The sequence below is a fragment of the Amblyraja radiata genome, chromosome 1 (genome assembly GCF_010909765.2).
Source record: "Amblyraja radiata isolate CabotCenter1 chromosome 1, sAmbRad1.1.pri, whole genome shotgun sequence".
In the NCBI taxonomy this organism is placed as follows: domain Eukaryota; kingdom Metazoa; phylum Chordata; class Chondrichthyes; order Rajiformes; family Rajidae; genus Amblyraja; species Amblyraja radiata.
This window is the reverse complement of record NC_045956.1, coordinates 98,163,487-98,182,958: the sequence shown is the minus strand read 5'-3', so window position 1 is coordinate 98,182,958 and position 19,472 is coordinate 98,163,487. Positions and strand designations below refer to the sequence as shown.

Genomic DNA, 19,472 nt, shown 5'->3' with positions numbered 1-19,472 from the left:
CTCATCCCGGAGAGTGAAGAGTACTCCTTCACACTCCTGACTTGAGCCTTGGAGATGGTGAACTGGCTTTGGGGAATTATGAGATGAGTTAGTTCCATAGGATTCCTAGCCACTGATCTGCCTTATAGACACATTGTGTAAATGGCGAAACTAGCTCAGTTGCTGGTCAAGAGCAACCTCCAGGATGTTAATAGTGGAGGATTCAGTGATGATAATGCCATTGAGTGTCAGGAGGTGATAACTGGATATTCTCCTGTAGGAAAATAATCCAAGATAGAAAAATAACCCAAAGATATTTTTCTCTTGGCGTCACAGAAGACCAATTGCCCTTGCAAAGGCACTGGCTATATACTGTGGCCCAGGTATCCCTTTGCTTTGGCTTTATGCCCACCAATTTTAGTGAAGGAAAGTTGGTGATGACTGTGTGATGGTCGTTAATGGGAGTCTATGTTTGTAGTTCATAGATTGGAGTGGCCAACCATTGGATGCTGAGGAGCTTGCTTCTCATGGGTGATGACGCCAATAATAGCACAGCTTTGTTACTGGGGCAACTCTGACATGCCATCGGGAGATGGGTAGGTGGGCAATAAGGTCTGGAGAAGTTGAGGAGTGAGAAGGATGGTTTTCCGGACTTGTTAAGCAAATCTGCAAATGTTCATCCTTTTTTTTCAATTCATGGGTCTACTCTTCACAGTACCTTGTTGGAAAGCAATTAATAATGTACTAAAGATGCTTTTTGACCTATTGTATAAACACTCATAAATATGCCAGCGAAATACATAGAGAAGGTCAAATGGGAACTTTCATAACAGCTCCGATGAAGTACTGAAAGATAAGATCAGAGGTCAAAGGGTAGATTCGGCATGGCATCTACTTGCAAGAAAAATGAGTTGGCAATGTTGGTGAGACGTGCATTATCGAATTGCAGCAGCAGCACTGTTATTAAACCAAATACTACAAGGACAGAAAGGTGATCCTATTAATAGCAAATCAAGTTCAGCATAGGCTGCCGTTACACTGCTCCTTTGGTGATAATGCATACTTCCACCTGGTACTGATTGAATTGAATTGAGTGAATTTAATACCTTTATTGTCATTCAGACCTTGCGGTCTGAACGAAATTTCGTGCCTGCAGTCATACATACAATCATACAATAATAAACAACAATAAACACAAATTAACATCCACCACAGTGTATCCTCCAAGCACCTCCTCACTGTGATGGAGGCAAAAATCTTAGGGCTGCAGTCTCTTCCCTCCTCTTCTCCCTCTGCGCTGAGGTGATTCCCCACCGGGCGATGGCACAAACAGTCCCGCGGCTCAGCGAACCCCTCAAACGGGCCTGCTCAAACACCGCGGCCCGGGGTGGTCGAAGCTGCCGCCCTCCAGTCCAGCACACGCAGCCGCTAGCCCGCGGCTGAACCCAGGACTCAGGTGATCGCCGCCAGAACACCATCCCAGCCACCGGAGCACCGTTCCAGCCCCGAGCCGGATCGCCCTCACGTGAGTGCCGTTCCTCCCTCGGGCTGGGCCGCCCCGACGGGAGCGTCATTCCACCCTCGAGCTGGGCCACTCCGATGGGAGCGCCGAACCTCCCTCGGGCTGGGTTGCGCCGACGGGAACGCCATTCCACCCACAGCCCCTCACGAGAGAGTCTCAGCCCCTCGCCAGGCCGCCCTCACGGGAGCGTCACAGCCCCTCACGGGAGCACTGTTCCAGCCCCGAGCTGGGCCGCCCTCACGGGAGAGAGCCCAGGGTGAGTCCTGACATGCTGCCTCCGGAGCCTCGAGGTCGCCAGCTCCGCCATTAGGCCTCAGCGCAGACGGAGGCAGAGAATGGGGATACGACAAAAAAGTCATATTCCCCCGAAGGGAGAGACAGCAAGCCTCATTTCAACCCCCCACCCCCACCCCCCCCACATAAACACAACTTAAAAACCAAAAACGTAACTACACAAAACGTGAAGCATATCACTTAAATTGGTCCCAATTTATTCCAGAATACATCACAGCCAAATGCTGTGAGTTGGCCATGCCTTTGGTGTCTCCCAACACTCCAGGTTTACTGTGTGAAGCATAGTTAGAGTTTAATGTGAAGCTTGCCACAAACTGCTCAAATTTGGCGTTAATCGCATGTCTGCTCTCCTATTATTTTGTTTTGAAAAGCTCTGCTGGCCTAGGGAAATGTGTGATTCCCTAACTGTGTTAGCATGCTCCACTCCTTGGCTTTGCTTAGCAGTGATCAGCAAAGTATAAATTAACTGATAGTTTATTATAATTAATATTTTAGTTAAAGATACAGCGCGGAAACAGGCCCTTCGGCTCACCGCATCAGCACTGACCAGCCCGTACACCAGCACTAGCCTACACTCTCCCTCTATCTTTAAAAGTTTGAATCATGAATATTTAGGTTAAGCTTGGTACTTGGTATATATCCTGAGAGAAGTTTGTAATTTAAATTTGATTAAAAAAATATAACAATGATCCAGATGAGGTATAGCTCAGATATTGAAGGACATTTAATGGAAACTTGGCCAAGTGTGTCTGCTTCCACCACTCAACCGATCCCCCAACGCATTATTGCACCACTCACACCTAGCCCCCAACTGCGCAGGCGTGGTTCATTTCTCCTCATCCCCCAGCACTCCCTCCTCCTCCTCTTCACCCTCCATCTTCAATCCCTAGAGAGGGAGGGGTGGTCGAGAAGGAGGGGGAGGAGGGGTAGAGAGGGAGGGGGGGGGGGGTGTAGAGGGAAACGGGGGGGGGGGCAGAGAGGGAGGGGGAAAGGGGTGGGGGTAGAGTGTGAGCGGGGCAGAGAGTGAGGGGGTAGAGAGAGAGTGTGAGGGGGTAGAGGTAGAGGGAGGGGGATAGAGTGGGGGGAGGGAGGGTAGAGAGGGAGGGCGAGGGAGAAGAAGAGAGAGGGAGGGGGTAGAGAGGGTGGGAGTGAGGGTAGATAGGGGCATCTCCCTCCTCCACCCCTCCCCATCTCCCTCCATCCTCCCCCCTCATTCCCTCTACCATCCCACTCCCCACCCCATCTCCCTCCTCCTCATTTCCCTCATCCTCTTCCCCTCACTCCCATTCCTTGCCCCAGGACCTACCCAGGTCGTAGAGCAGCGCCAGGACCTGGAACTCGGCCTGGTTCTCGTAGTCAGCCGGACCCTGTCTGTAGACTCGAGCCGTCAGCTCAGCTGCGGCCTGGGCTCCAGTGCAGGCCCTGACCATCTCTGGGCTCAACCCAGACCCAGGCTCGTCCTTGGTTCCAACGGCGGCTTCTTTTCGGCCCCGGTCACGGACCCATCCCAAGCCCCGGGCTCGGCCCTCACTCCAACTCCAGCACCACCCACCCACCGGGCTTCAGGCGTCGGGCGCCGGCAGCCGCCGCCACACCTTGGTCACCGTGAGTGCTGGAGTGCCCCTCCCTTGTGCGAGTGCATTGTGACGTCACTCAGGTTTTTGTTCCAAAATGGGTGAGTGTTTGGGCTGTTTTTAAAACTTTAAATGATTACAAAGTTCGGAAATATAGGTGAGAATGCTACGGGAAGATGTTTATCGCCTCGATGGGAAAAATGTGAGTAGGGTGTGTGAAAATAGGAAGGCTGTGGCCTAACGTTTGGAAGAAAATTAGTAAATTAACCAGATACACGCATGCACACGCACACACACACACAGCCACAAACAAGACGAAGAGTTTTAGTATTATACTAGACCAAGTGCAGACCCGTTGGGTCTGCTCCCCCAACGCAGCCGTTCCCTACCCGTAGACGTGGTCCTCCAACTCAAGCGGCTCAGGAATCAGCAGTGCGGCTGTTTTTAAATGGCGTCTTTGAGGCGAGATGCGACAAAATGAGTGAATGGGGGGGGGGGGGAAAGAAGGATTTTATTGAAAATGTGTACATAAACACGACAAAATTTAATGAGGAGTGGATACTTGGAAGGAAAAGTGAAATCTCTACCGAAATGGAAAAAATCAGGGCGTTTGTGGGTCGGGTGTTGGCGTAGCAACGAATCAAAGGCTGGCAGCCACAAGTCAGAAACACACAGCCAGCCAGCCAGACACACACAGTGTTTTAATATTATATATAGATAGATATAGATAGATAGATGTAATTAAAACTCATTAGTTGCATTTGCTAAAGATTTACGTGTTTGTTTTTCCCCTGAACCTCTTCAATTAACAGTTCGTAACACTTATTCATAATTGCAGTCCTGGCATAGAACATTGAAGCTCTCAGTGCAAACCACATTGTAAGTTTATTATTGTTTTTAATTTCGTAAGCAATCAGAATTTATCTTAGTAACACCTAAACAGGTTTGTGAGTGGGCAGACACATGGTAGATGAACATTAATGCAAGAAATATGAGATTATCAGGGCTCGAAATTAATGGTTGCCCGGGTGCCAATGACCACCCAAAGTGCCGCCGGGCAACCTAAAAGCCAAGTCATTTTGCCCGGCTTGCCACTGCAGATACTGGTTTATACCGAAGATAGACACAAAAAACTAGCGTATATCAGCGGGTCAGGCAGCATCTCTGGAGAAAAGGAACATGACGTTTTGTGTCGGCGACGGCTGTAATGCGTGGGAAAGATGCTAAGTGTGGCGTGACGGAGGGTCGGAGCGAATGACGGGCCCCGCGCAGCAAAGCAACGGCGGCAGCGGCTCCATCTCCTCCTCCACCCGCACCCCACCCGCCCTGATAACGGCCGCTGCCTGCCACTCCGCCAACGGCGCTTTCAAAACAAACCCTCCCACAAGCCGAGGCTGCGAGGAAGGAGGGAGGGAGGGAGGCAGGGGGAGGCTTCCTTCCGCCGTCTGAAGCACCTGCACCTGCACCGCTCGGCCCCACACCTTCCTGTTGGTTGGCAGCGGAGGGGAGGCGGTGGCGAGGATATCCCAACTGCCTCCCCCTTTAGTGGTGGCACTTGGCGGTGGACAGGGACGGCCAAGGCAGCAATGATGCCTTCCTTCCCACGTCCTCTGCCCCTTCATCTCACTCTCTCTCTCTCTTGTACACCCCCCTCCACACGCCTAATCCTGAGACCCCTCCTCTCCATTCCGCACTGATCCCCATTCCTGCCTCTATTCAGTCCTCACTGACATCCCGTGTGCTCCCCTCCACATCTACACACCCTCCCCAAATCTATTCATCCTGCACTGATCACCCTATCCACCTCACATTGATTCTCCTGCAACTCCCCATCAATCCAACACTGGTCCCCCAATTCATCCTTTACTGACCCCCCTTCCCATCCATCCTGCACTCCTCCCACCCATCCATCCTGCACTGCACCCCCCATTCACCTTGCACTGCTCCCCCCATCCATCCTGTACTGATCCAACCATTCATCCCGTACTGATCCCCACTCCATTTATCCTGCATCGACCCCCCCATCTATCCTGTACTGATCTGCACATTCATCTTTTACTGAGCACCCCATTCATCCTGTACTTATCCCCTCATTCATTCCGTAGTGACCCTTCCCATCCATCCTGTACTGAACCCCCCATTCATCCTGCAGTGATCCCCCATCCTTCCTGTAGTGACCCCGCCATCCAGCCTGTAGTGACCCACCCATTCATCCTGCACAGACCCTCCGATCCACACTGTACTGACCCCCCATTCATCCTGTACTGATCCGCCCATTCATCCTGCACTGATCCCCCCCCATCCACCCTGTACTGATCCCCCCCATTCAAGAAGAATGGGGGGCTTAGTCTGAAGAAGGGTCTCGACCCGAAACGTTGCCTATTTCCTTCGCTCCATAGATGCTGCCTCACCTGCTGAGTTTCTACAGCATTTTTGTCTACCCCCATTCAACCTGTACTGATCCCCCATCCATCCTGCACCGATCCCCCCATTCAACCTCACTGTCATCCCCCGCGTTCTCACCTCACAATTGTACTTACCCCCCCCCACCGCCATCTATCCATCCCGCACTAATTCACACACACCCCTTCCGACCCTATTATGCTGGAAATGTCTTCAGAGCGAACATTGACTATGTTTGATAACGGAATGCAATCAAATGTGTTTTAATTCCCAATGTTATTATTTATTTTAATCCATATAGAAGGATTCATTAAATTGTGAAGACGTGAAACATTAAAACCGCAGTTCGATTGTCACTGCTACTGTTGACACGTTATTACAGAATTCATTTTAACGGCAAATCAATGCTCTTAATATGGAGTATCAGTACTGTAGTTATTTAATGAGCAACATTCACAACTATACGTTGGATTTATCCAGGTTTTACTTCTACAGTCAGTCATATACATCACAAATTTGGTCAGGAGATATTTCAGTTGAAATTTTAACGTTAATTCTGAAGTGAAAATGATGGAAACAGCGTTTATCAACAATTTTTTTAAAATCTGGGTATCTTCATTGCTGCTCACAACACATACATCTAATCTGAATGCCCGGTAATGTGGCGTCTTGACACCTTTAAATATATTACCAAAAGAACATTTGCTGCATTAGTTAGTGTAATGTTTAACCTGTCTGATGGGTCTAGTCTGTTTTAACAGCTATTATCATAAAAAGCCTTTAGAAAATTCCTTGCAACCTGTATATTTTGTTGTGGATAAATTATGTGGGAAGCGAGAGTGTTTCTGTACCAATAGCAATAACGACCCATGCTATGACCATGTCATGATAATTTTCGGTCCTTCACAGAAAACATGCTTGCATCAATCTGCAGTGTGCATGGTTAAGCATATATGCTATCATGGTCCAGGATTTATTGACACAAGTTGATCATATGCTGAATAACCCAACCACATTTTTGTTTGGAAGTGGAAAGAAATAATAGAAATTGCATTAATTGCAATGTGTAAAAAGAGTTGAGATACTGTATTATAATTTTGCTGCATGTCATTGTGGTATATATCATGTCTTGATTGGTGAATATGTTTAGTTTGTGACTTTATTTGAAGCAGAAATAATATGTGAATGCTTCATTGAGCATAATTCCGACTGGTAACTACGCACTTCGTCCGAGCACATTATCTCATTCGTCATATTCAATCGTCGTCTTAAATGACCACCTAAACTGTCATTTGGCAACCGAAAAAGCTGCCTAGGTTGCCCGGCTGGCAACAGGGAAAAAAGGTTAAGTGAGAGCCCTGATTATGTAGGAAGGATAAGAAGTTTATTAGAAAATTAATAGAAAATTAAAAAAAATATTGTTCTAAAATGGATGTAGGTGCAAAGGAGATGGAGATGAGAGTGAATGAGTCCTTGGAAGTGGCAGGACAGATTGAGAAAATGGTTAAGGCATGCACAATTATTTTTATCAATAGAAGCATGAAGTATAAAAGCAGAGAAGTCATGCTGAATCTTTATAAGACCCTCCCCTGGAGCATTGCTCAATTCTAGTCACATCTTTCTAGGAAGCATGTGAAGGCATTAGAAGTGGGGGACCAGAAAAATATTTATGAGAATGTTTCCTACGATATAGGATTGCAATTATGAGGATAGAATAGAGAGGATGGGGTTGTATTCTTTACAGAAAAAAACCCAACTAAGGATAGATCTGTTAGAAGGATATAGAATGATGAGTTGTCTGGAAAGAGTGTGAGAATGTTCCTGGTGTTCGAGGATTGAAGGCAAGAGGTCAGGAGTTTAAGATTCAGATGGAAAGAATTAATAATGACTTGAAAGAAATTGGTTTTACAGAGCATGTGTTTGGAATCTGGAACATATTTGGAAACATGGTGGAGACAGGTTCCCTTGTGATGAAGAGGGAATTTACTGAGCTTTAGGGAGAGTAACATTCGCAAATTTGCAGATGACACAATGCTGGGTGGCAATGTGAATTGTGAGGAGGATGCTATGAGAATGCGGGGCGACTTGGGACAGGTTTGGTGAGTGGGCAGATGCATGGCAGATGCAGTTTAATGTGGATAAAAGAGGTTAACCACTTTGGTAGCAAAAACAGGAAGACGGATTACTATCTAAATGGTGTCAAGTTGGGAAGACGGGAAGTACAACGGGATCTGGAGGGTCCTTGTTCATCAGTCAATGAAAGTAAGCATGCAGGTACAGCAGGCAGTGTAGAAAGCAAATGGCATGTTGGCCTTTATAACAAGATGAATTGAGTATCGGAGCAAAGAGGTCCTTCTCCGGTTGTACAGGGCCCTAGTGTGACCACACCTGGAGTATTGTGTGACGTTTTGGCACCCTAATTTGAGGAAGGCCATTCATGCTATTGAGGGAGTGCAGCGTAGGTTTACAAGGTTAATTCCCGGGATGGCGGTACTGTCATATGCTGAGAGAATGGGGCGTCTGGGCTTGTACACTCTGGAGCTGAGAAGGATGAGAGGGTATCTTATTGAAACATATATGATTATTAAGGGTTTGGACATGCTAGAGGCAGGAAACATGTTCCCGATGTTGGGGGAGTCCAGAACCAGGGGGCCACCGTTTAAGAATAAAGGGTAAGCCATTTAAAACGGAGAGTTGCCTATTTCCTTCGCTCCATAGATGCTGCTGCACCCGCTGAGTTTCTCCACCAATTTTGTGTACCTTACTCCTACTCTTTGCTTCCTGTTTGCCAGCCAGTTCTCTATCCACATCAATACTGAACCCCCAATACCGTGTGCTTTAAGTTTGTTTACTAATCTCTTATGTGGGACCTTGTCAAAAGCCTTCTGAAAGTCCAGATACAACACATCCACTGGTTCTCCCCTATCCACTCTACCAGTTACATCCTCGAAAAATTCTATAAGATTCGTCAGACATGATTTATCTTTCGTAAATCCATGCTGACTTTGTCCAATGATTTCACCACTTTCCAAATATGCTGCTATCCCATCTTTAATAACTGACTCTAGCAGTTTCCCCACTTCCGATGTTAGACTAACTGGTCTGTAATTCCCTGTTTTCTCTCTCCCTCCCTTCTTAAAAAGTGGGGTTACGTTAGCTACCCTCCAACCCTCAGGAACTACTCCAGAATCTATAGAGTTTTGAAAAATTATCACTAATGCATCCACTATTTCTGGAGCTACTTCCTTAAGTACTCTGGGATGCAGCCTATCTGGCCCTGGGGATTTATCGGCCTTTAATCCATTCAATTTATCCAACACCACTTCCCGACTAACCTGGATTTCACTCAGTTCCTCCATCTCCTTTGACCCGCGATCCCCTGCTTTTTCCGGCAGATTATTTAAGTCTTCCTTAGTGAAGACGGAACCAAAGTGGTTATTCAATTGTTCCGCCATATCCTTGTTCTCCATGATCAATTCACCTGTTTCTGTCTGCAAGGGACCTACATTTGTTTTAACTAATCTCTTTCTCTTCACATATCTATAAAAACTTTTGCAGTCAGTTTTTATGCTCCCTGCCAGTTTTCTTTCATAATCTATTTTCCCTTTCCTAATTAAGCCCTTTGTCCTCCTCTGCTGGTCTCTGAATTTCTCCCAGTCCTCCGGTATGCTGCTTTTTCTGGCTAATTTGTACTCATCATCTTTGCTTTGATACTATCCCTGATTTCCCTTGTTATCCACGGATGCACTACCCTACCTGATTTATTCTTTTGCCAAACTGGGATGAACAATTTTTGTAGTTCATCCATGCAGTCTTTAAATGCCTTCCATTGCATATCCACCGTCAACCCTTTTAGAATTAATTGCCAGTCAATCTTGGCCAATTCACGTCTCATACCCTCAAAGTTACCTTTCTTTAAGTTCAGAACCATTGTTTCTGAATTAACAACGTCACTCTCCATCCTAATGAAGAACTCAACCATATTATGGTCACTCTTGCCCAAGGGGCCACGCACAACAAGACTGCTAACTAACCCTTCCTCATTACTCAATACCCAGTCTAGAATAGCCTGCTCTCTCGTTGGTTCCTCTACATGTTGGTTTAGAAAACTATCCCGCATACATTCCAAGAAATCCTCTTCCTCAGCACCCCTGCCAATTTGATTCACCCAATCTATATGTAGATTGAAGTCACCCATTATAACTGTTTTACCTTTGTTGCACGCATTTCTTATTTCCTGTTTGATGCCATCCCCAACTTCACTACTACTGTTAGGTGGCCTGTACACAACACCCACTAGTGTTTTCTGCCCCTTAGTGTTTCGCAGCTCTACCCATACAGATTCCACATCCTCCAAGCTAATGTCCTTCCTTTCCATTGCGTTAATCTCCTCTCTAACCAGCAACGCTACCCCACCTCCTTTTCCTTTCTGTCTATCCCTCCTGAATATTGAATATCCCTGGATGTTCAGCTCCCAGCCTTGGTCACCCTGGAGCCATGTCTCCGTGATCCCAACTATATCATAATCATTAATAGCTATCTGCACATTCAACTCATCCATCTTATTACGAATGCTCCTTGCATTGAGACACAAAGCCTTCAGGCTTGTTTTTTACAATGCTCTTACCTCTTTTACAATTAAGTTGAAAAGTGGCCCTTTTTGATTTTTGCCCTGGATTTGTCTGCCTGCCACTTTTACTTTTCACCTTGCTACCTATTGCTTCCACCCGCATTTTACACCCCTCTGTTTCTCTGCTCACCCATTTAAGAACCCCACCACCTCTTATTCTCTGTTTATTATTGTTTTCTTCTTTCTCCCCTACATGTTGGGTCTGAGTGCTTTCCTTCTCTGTCTCCTGCCTCACACACTGTCTACTAGCTTTCTCTATTTGAGTCCCTCCCCCCAACCGTTCTAGTTTAAAGTCTCCCCAGTAGCCTTTGCAAATCTCCCTGCCAGGATATTGGTCCCCCTCGAGTTCAAGTGCAACCCATCCTTTTTGTACAGGTCGCACCTTCCACAAAAGAGGTCCCAATGATCCAGAAATTTGAATCCCTGCCCTCTGCACCAGTCCTTCAGCCACGCATTTATCCTCCACCTCGCTCCATTCCTACTCTCACTGTCGCGTGGCACAGGCAGTAATCCTGAGATTGTTACCTTTGCGGTACTTCTCTTTAACTCTCCTCCTAACTCCCTAAATTCTCCTTTCAGGACCTCGTCTCTTTTTCTACCTATGTCATTGGTACCTATATGTACCACGACCTCGGGCTCCTCTCCCTCCCATTTCAGGATATCTTGGACAAGTTCAGACACATCCCAGAACCTGGCGCCAGGGAGGCAAACTACCAACCGGGTCTCCCGACTGCGTCCACAGAATCGCCTGCCTGACCCCCTAACTATAGAGTCCCCTATTACTAATGCCCTCCTCTTCTTTTCCTTACCCTTCTGAGCAACAGGACCGGTCTCTGTACCGGAGGCCCGGCCGCTGTTGCTACCCCCAGGTAGGCTGTCCCCCCCAACAGTACTCAGGAGTACTTATTGTCAAGGTGTACAGCCACCGGGGTACTCTCTAGTCCCTGTCTGTGCCCCTTGCCTCTCCCAACCGTGACCCACTTACCTGCCTCCTGTGGTCTTGGAGTGACCACCTCCCTGTAACTCCTCTCAATGACTTCCTCGCTCTCCCTGACCAGACGGAGGTCATCGAGCTGCTGCTCCAGGTTCCTAATACGGTCCCTTAGGAGCCCCATCTCGACGCACCTGGTGCAGATGTGGACGTCTGGAAGGCTATCAGATTCCTTGATCTCCCACATCTGACATCCAGAACAGCAAACTGCCCTGGAACTCATACTCCCCTCTTACCTAGGATACAATACAAAACAAACTGCCACAATACAATCAGCAGGGATCTGACTCCAGCAGGGATCAGCTGCTCCCTCTTGTCAGTTTCCACCAATCAGCGGCTTCCTCAAGCCCACTTGTTTTGAAGTGCGAGTGGGACTTGAACGTGGTTCTCTGGATACTTTCAAGAGAGAGCTAGATAGGGCTCTTAAAGATAGCAGAGTCAGGGGATATGCGGAGAAGGCAGGAACAGTGTACTGATTGGGGATGATCAGCCATGATCGCATTGAATGCCGGTGCTGGCTCGAAGGGCTGAATGGCCTACTCCTGCACCTATTGTCTATTGTGTATTGAGTCCAGGAGGGTGAAACTAATGAGTTGCAATGGTAGAGACCAGGAGAAGATGAGACGATCTGAATGCCATCCTGTATATAACCATTCCACTATTCTATCATTCTAAATAGTTTGTTGTAGAATCATTACTGAGAGCTTAATTAAAGAAGTGGTTTGAAGCTCACACTATTCTCTCACCATGTTTTACACTGTGCTGTGCTATATCTCAGATATCTTCCAGCAACTAAAACTGTTGACATCAAATTCAAGCCTTTGATTTTCAGTGACTTATTTGTCGTAAAAGAGTGATGCAGAGTACTACACCGTCGCCCAAAGTCAATCATGGCCGACTGGTTACCATTGAATTTTAGTATCTATTTATTTTTGACAAAAGTGACAATCAAACATGATTCCACAAAACTGTGGTCTGAAGAAGACCCAAGTCCCGACACAAAACGTCACCCATCTTTTTTTCTGCAGAGATGCTGCCTGACCTGCTGAGTCACTTCTCCACTTTGTGCCCATGATTCCACAAAATCTTAATTGAATAATCAGATTATCTTTTCTTGGAGGTGTTGAATGGGGGGAAATGTTGGCTAGAAAGAAACCATGCAGTGTCTATGTCTAAATATTCAAATTGGCCCGTTTGCACCCAGTTGAGAGAACAAACAACGTAAGATCTCCTCTAAAATGCGACCCCTCCCCCCTTCCAACCAGTTGAGTGGCACACCTTTGTATTCCACTGGAGTTTGACCTAGTTTCTGACCTCAAATCTTCCACTTGGAGCTTAAATCACACTATTGTGCCTTGAGGAAGAAGCACAATCTACCACTGGGCGAAGTTAATACATTCTCATGCTGTTCGGGTTGATAACTGTGTGATGCCAAGAAATTGATAGAACATTCACAGTTTCCTTATTTCTTATCATGTACGAGGATGTTCATTCACAATTAGCCAGCCACAATTGAAGAGTCAGAATATTTCATTGTGATATGTTACAGCAAATAACCATATAACCATATAACAATTACAGCACGGAAACAGGCCATAAACAATTATATGCTAGAAATAAGAAATTAAACAAGAAATAACCAATTAAATTCTTACTTGCTGCTGCTTTAGAGGCGCATTAACACAATAACACACAAATAAATATTCAATAATCAGTAATATTACAAATTAATACTTCACAGTACTAGGTAACCATAAAGGGTAATACATAACACATCTTTCCTTATATAGGTGATAAGTAAATTGTATCTCCTTTCTTCATTTCATCTAACTTGGTAAGCATAAACACTTTTTCTTTAAATGCTTGCAGCAAGAGAAAAAATTCTAAACTGCCTACTTGTTAACATTTTGCACATGACTTTCGAAAGTGTGTGTTTGAGATCACATTCCTTGGAAATGAAAGGCTTGGAGTTAATTATGTTTTTCATCTGAAAATTCAGTCACTGTTCAAACTGCAAGGAATGGTGAATTGAACACAGCAAGCAACTCTGTAACTCATGAAATGCAGTGTCACTAGGACTCCAAAGGGGACTTACTTGGGATCCGCGGAAAAAGTATGCTGGAAAACATCTATTGCAACCCGTATTATGACTTCAGGAGTGTTGTCTATTTCACAACAGTCAACATTATCAGCATTTTCTGGATGATATATATGATCTGATTTTAATGTCTTTCATCTCTTGTCCACAGAGTTTAGCAAGCGATGGTGTACCCTAGAAGGTGGATTTCTCAGTTATTATGAGAGTGACAAGTCTGCCACACCAAATGGGAGGATTGATATCAGTGAGTTAGTCTGTTTGGGAGTGACCAAGTCTGATCTTACTTGGGGTTCTGGGTGAGTATGACATTTAAGACATATTTCTTTAGATTGGAAAGAATCCCAGTAGAATTAATTGTTCCAAATTAATTGTTCCAAACAGCTTGACATGCTGTTGTTTACAACATAAATTTTCCTTGCACATGGACAAAATATTCTTGCACTGATGTATTATCTATCATTCTGTCTGCCTTCAATTTAATAACTCTGGACCACTAATTGAATTGAGGATGAAAGACGGCTTGTTCAACATCAAGACCATTTCAGCTAAAGTCATGCAATCAAGCTCATATCTGCTCTTTTTTGGTGATACTGCAGTTGTCCCCAACTTGTCTTATATACGTATGGTGGATTATGTTGCACTTATTAAGTTTAGAATAGCAATCAGTACTGAGAAAACAGTTGTCAGCACACTTTGATGGAAAATGCAATGCAAAAATCAGCATGTGTCACATTGCAAAACTTACTTGTGGAAGAAAAATAACTACTAGTCCTAAATGCAAATGTTTGAATTACGAATATACCACAAGGAAGTTTATTCTGTTTATTTCTCAACAAATACTCCTTGACCTGCTGAATATATTTTTAGTTTAGTTTATTAATGTCACATGTACCAAGGCATAGTGAACGGCTTTTTTGTTGTGTGTTATCGAGTCAATGAAAAAACTATACATGTTTACAATCAAGCCATCCACAGTGTATAACATTTAGTGCAAGATAAAGTCTGATTAAAGGTAAATCAAAGGCCTCCAACGAGGTAGATGGGAGGTCAAGACTGCACTTTAGCTGGTGAGAGAGCAGTTCAGTTGCCTGGGAAGCTGGGAAGAAATCTGGAGGTATGCACTTTCACACTTCTGCACCTCTTACCACATGGGAGAGGGGAGAAGAGGGATTTGATACAGGTGGGCCTGGGCAAGTTGCTGGTGTTATTTACTCCTAGGAACTTGAAGCTTTCAACTAACTCTACTTCGCCGTTAATGCACATGTATACCGCTTCGCTTCCTGAAGCTGATCACTATTTCCTTTGTCTTGTTGACATTGAGAGAAAGGTTGATGTCTTGACACCAGGTCACAAGATTCTCAATCTCCTTCCTGTACTCCGTCTCATCACTACTTGATATCCAGCCCACCATGGCGGTGTGGTCTGCAAGCTGATAAATGAAGTTGGGTTGGTATTTGGCTGGACAGTTTTGAACATTTTGGGTTTTTATTACAGATTTTCAGCATCTACAGTTCCTACTTTTCTGACTCCCGAGGTGTCTGTCTATAATCACTCTTTCTTGCAGCTGTGAGCAAGATCATGTACTTCAAGTAGAAACAGAGACGGAACCGTTTTTGATGTCATTGAAAAATGCTTGAAGTCACTTGGGACTCACCAACAGCTAGATCCTCGAGCAAACCAGCCAATGTTGTGTACAATTCCCAAAGGGCATCGCAGGCACTTGAAGCATGCACCTCAGGAACAGTGTGCAATGCTTAAAGCAAAACCTTGTATACACTGGCAAAATGACAAGTTCGAGGAAAGTCTAAAAAATTCAGCATTCCCCTAGGGAGAACTCAGCCGCAACCTCTTATGAAGAGGCCAGGTCTACATAGCTGCAGTCATATTGGAGGCTAACAAAGTGCCCAGGCCAGCAAGCCAGGAGGAGGAATGCCCCAATGTCCTTCGGACTCACGGGACTCCATTCGCTGTACAAATATCAGTTTATAGATACAGTGTGCAGGCAGGCCCTTTGGCCCACTGAGTCCGCGCCGACCAGCGATCCCAACACACTATCAATATCCTATATGCACTAGGGGAAATTTAAATTTGTACCAAGGCGATTAACCGACAAACCTGTACGTCAAGAGTGTGGGAGGAAACGAGATCCCGGCGAAAACTCACGCAGGTCATGGGGAGTATGTACAAACTCCGTACAGACAGTACCCATAGTCAGGATCGAACCCAAGTCTCTGGTGCTGTAAGGAAGCAACTCTACCGCTGTGCCACCCACATAGGGATGCAAAGTGTTGGACTAACTCAGCGTGTCAGACAGAATCTCTGGACCATGAATAGGTGATGTTTTGGTTTGGGACCCTTCAGACTGATTGTGGAAGATAGAAAGCTGGGAGACAGAAGAGGCAGGCAAAGCATGGCAAGTTTTGATAAGCAGATGGAGCAAAAAGCTAGAGATAAAGATGTGAGACAGACTGATTGAAGAATTGCAAATTGTGAAACCAGAGGAAGGAGAAGGGAGAAATATGTACGAGTCTAGATTTGGCACAAGGGAGGGAAGTGGGGTTTGGTGTGTGGGTGAAAGGAGAAAGGGGGGTGGGGGAAAGGGGGGGATTGCTTGAGGTTACCTAAAATGTGAGAATTCACTCGCATATCAGAATCTTTTTATAAGCCACCGATTGAATGAATTGTTTCCAGCTCCTTTAAGCTGTTTAGATGGTGGAAAGATGTTTTGCTCTTTTTCTGTGGGTTTTTCATTTTGTTATGGCAGGCACCAAATAAGAAATGATGAAATCACTTTTCTTCCAAGATCCATCTTAATACTTGTTTTTGTTTATCAATCTAACTACAGTGAAATATGGTAATGGTGTGATTGATGGCAGGGAAATCCAACCTCTTTCAGCAGGTGTCACTACTCCCTCATATGTATCTTAGATTCATGATGGCAGATGTTTGGATACATGATGGCTTACTTTGAAGAAGAGGTTTCTGCAGGGGTCTGTTTAGTTAGTTTAGTTTAGTGTATTACTTTGTGTACTGAGGTACAGTGAAAAGCTGTTGTTGCTTGCTAACAAGTCAGTGTAAAGACTATACGTGCTAACAATTAAGCCATCCACGGTGTACAGATTCATGATAAAGGGAATAACATTTAGTGCAAGATAAAGTCCAATTAATGGTAGATAAGGTAGATAGTATCTCATGACTGCTCTCTAGTTGTTGATAGGATTTACACAAAAATGCTGGAGAAACTCAGCGGGTGCAGCAGCATCTATGGAGCGAAGGAAATAGGCAACGTTTCGGGCCGAAACCCTTCTTCGGGCCGAAACCCTTCTTGTTGATAGGATGGTTCAGTTGCCTGATTTCAGCTTGAAAGAAACTCTCTGAATCTGGAGGTACGCGTTTTCACATTTCCGCTCCTCTTGCTTGATGGGAGACGGGTGAAGAATGCACAATGTTATCCATGCACTGTTATCCATAAAGAAGATGTACTAGACTATTGTTGCCTTCTTTGAGCCTTTGAAGACTTCATGGAGATAAAGCCAAAATGGGGCGGCACAATGGTGGAGCTGCTGTCTCACAGCATCATAGACCCTGGTTCAATCTTGACCTGTCTGTGTGGAGCTTGCACGTTCTCCAAATGAACACGTGGGTTTCCTCCGGGTCCATTGGTTTCCTTCCACAACCCAAAGTCGTGCAGGTTTGCAGGTTAATTGGCCTCTGTAAAATTGCCCCTAATACATAGGAAGTGAATGCGAAGGTGGGAAAACATAGAACTCATGTGAACGATGTTGGATGGTTGGTGTGGACTCAGTGGGCCAAAGGGCCAAATTCCATGCTGTATCTCTAGACTAAACTAGTCTCAAATAATGATTGAGTATAGATGTTAATAGAAAGATTAGAGTTAGTTTGTAGATAAAATGTTCACATGAAGTCTGGTGAAGCCTTGGAACTAACTACATATAATAATAATAATAATAATAATAATAATAATAATAATAATAATAATAATAATAATAATAATAATAATAATAATAATAATAATAATAAAGCATTAAACTCATGTTACTTGAAGTCCCAGGAGAGCACCAGAGGTGCAGTTAACCACAGCACTGGGAAGCGTAGAGACAAGAATCTACAGATGCTGTTTTACATAAAAGACACAAAGTACTGGAGTCAAAGTACCTGCTGAGTAGCTCAGCAGGTCAGGCAGCATCTCTGGAGAGAGTTGATATTTCGGGTCGGGCTGAGGATTAGTATCCATGGATGGTAATTTTCAGCTGACATCACAGTGGGCTGAGAAGCCTTTCTTTGGTTGATACATTTCTGATTGTTATAAAACTGGAATTCATTTGTAAAGCGGCTACTTATGCACTATTATATGAAATAGTTCTCATATGTATTCCTCCGTGAATTCAAATCATCCAAGAATAACTGGAAACTGTAAGGATCCAACATGCTTAATGTAGAAGAGGAAATTTATGAATATCTGAGTGGGAACTGAGAGAATTTCTTAAATGCAGATAATATCTTCTTACCATATGGCATATTTAAAACTTAACACATTTAAAACTTAACACTTAAAAAAAGAGACAATTATGCCAGATAGTGGCTGCTTTGGGCCCTATCATGTAACCTATTGTTGTGTCCTCTGTTATATAAAAGTTGTTGTTTCATAAAATATTTAACATCCAAAGTAAAATATCATTCTGAATTTTGTTGTTTGGAATGCTCTGTGCCCTAAATACTTCTGAGAATGATTTGTGCCCATGCAGGGCATCGTCAATGTATGTAGCATTACCTTTAATTGTAATGTACAGCATTGCTATAATTTCTGTCCCTTTTCACTCTATTTCCCCCCTATCCCCCAGTCCTATGAAAATATTAAACATGGATAGCTTTGTAGATGACTCATCTATTGTGTCCAGTGTCTAAACTGAGGTTAACTTGATAATAAGAGGGTGGCATGGTGGTGCAGCGGTAGTTGCTGCCTTACAGGGTTTGCAGCTTTGGAAACCCGGGTTCTCCCCATGACCGCATAGGTTTTCTACAAAACCTTTGGTTTCCTCCCACACTCCAAAGACGTACAGGTTTGTATACTTGGTACAAGCGTAAATAGTCCCTCGTGTGTGTAGGCTTGTGTTAACATGCAGGGATCGCTGGTTGGTGTGGACTCGGTGGGCTGAAGGGCCTGTTTCCGTGCTGTATCTCTAAACTAAACTAAAAATATTTCCTAATGCTACCGGCAGAGGATTTGATGTACCAAAGCGAAGCATTGTGGAACATTTTCTAGGTTTTTTTTGGCCTTGCTTATAGTTTTATCCATATTGTTATTTCCGTCACTATATACAGCAATCTCCCATTTCAAAATTCTTAAATATAAAACGTGCAACATTGGTTATGCGCAGCATGCAATATACCTCATTTTTCACAATCTCATATTTATGTGCATTTTGAATATTTTTTTTAATGGCAAAACCTAATGAATGCTAATAATAGATAAAAGTATCCAAGTTGTATAAACCAAGCATTAAAATGTTAGCGTCATGGTCACTGATCACTGCAAAGGTTCTTTCGTGAACAACTCACTGCATTGTGAAATGAACAGATGAATGCAAGATTTACAAGCGAGTCCAGCAGACCAAGACCTGAAAGACAGTTTCATTCAAAGTCCTTGCTTCATCCTTCCATTAACCCTAGTCCCAGAGGTGAAAATGTGTTTCAGTCAACTGTGCCATCGAGTCTTCTGTACATGTTCTCCATATTCTCTGCCACTATCAACTGCAGAGATTTTACATCAAATGATGGTCAGTAAATCCCGTTTGAACTGGTTTTGAGAACAAAACCACGAGCGATTGCAGAGAACTTTCATGTTCTTGATCAAGGTGAACCTTGTTTGGCACAGACATTGTAGATCGAAGCGCCTGTTCCTTTGCTGTACTGTTCTATGTTCTAGCCCACCATTGACATTAATTGTCAGTCTTTTTTGT

The 19,472-nt window shown here is 44.5% G+C and overlaps 1 protein-coding gene across 1 annotated transcript in view; it reads left to right on the top strand.

Moving 5' to 3' along the window:
• Positions 1-19,472, top strand: part of arap2 (ArfGAP with RhoGAP domain, ankyrin repeat and PH domain 2) — a 343,820-nt gene that overhangs the window by 202,999 nt on the left and 121,349 nt on the right. Inside the window, exon 16 of the mRNA XM_033033190.1 lies at positions 13,643-13,787. Coding sequence (XP_032889081.1) covers positions 13,643-13,787 — 145 coding nt within the window. The remainder of the gene's footprint in view (positions 1-13,642; positions 13,788-19,472) is intronic.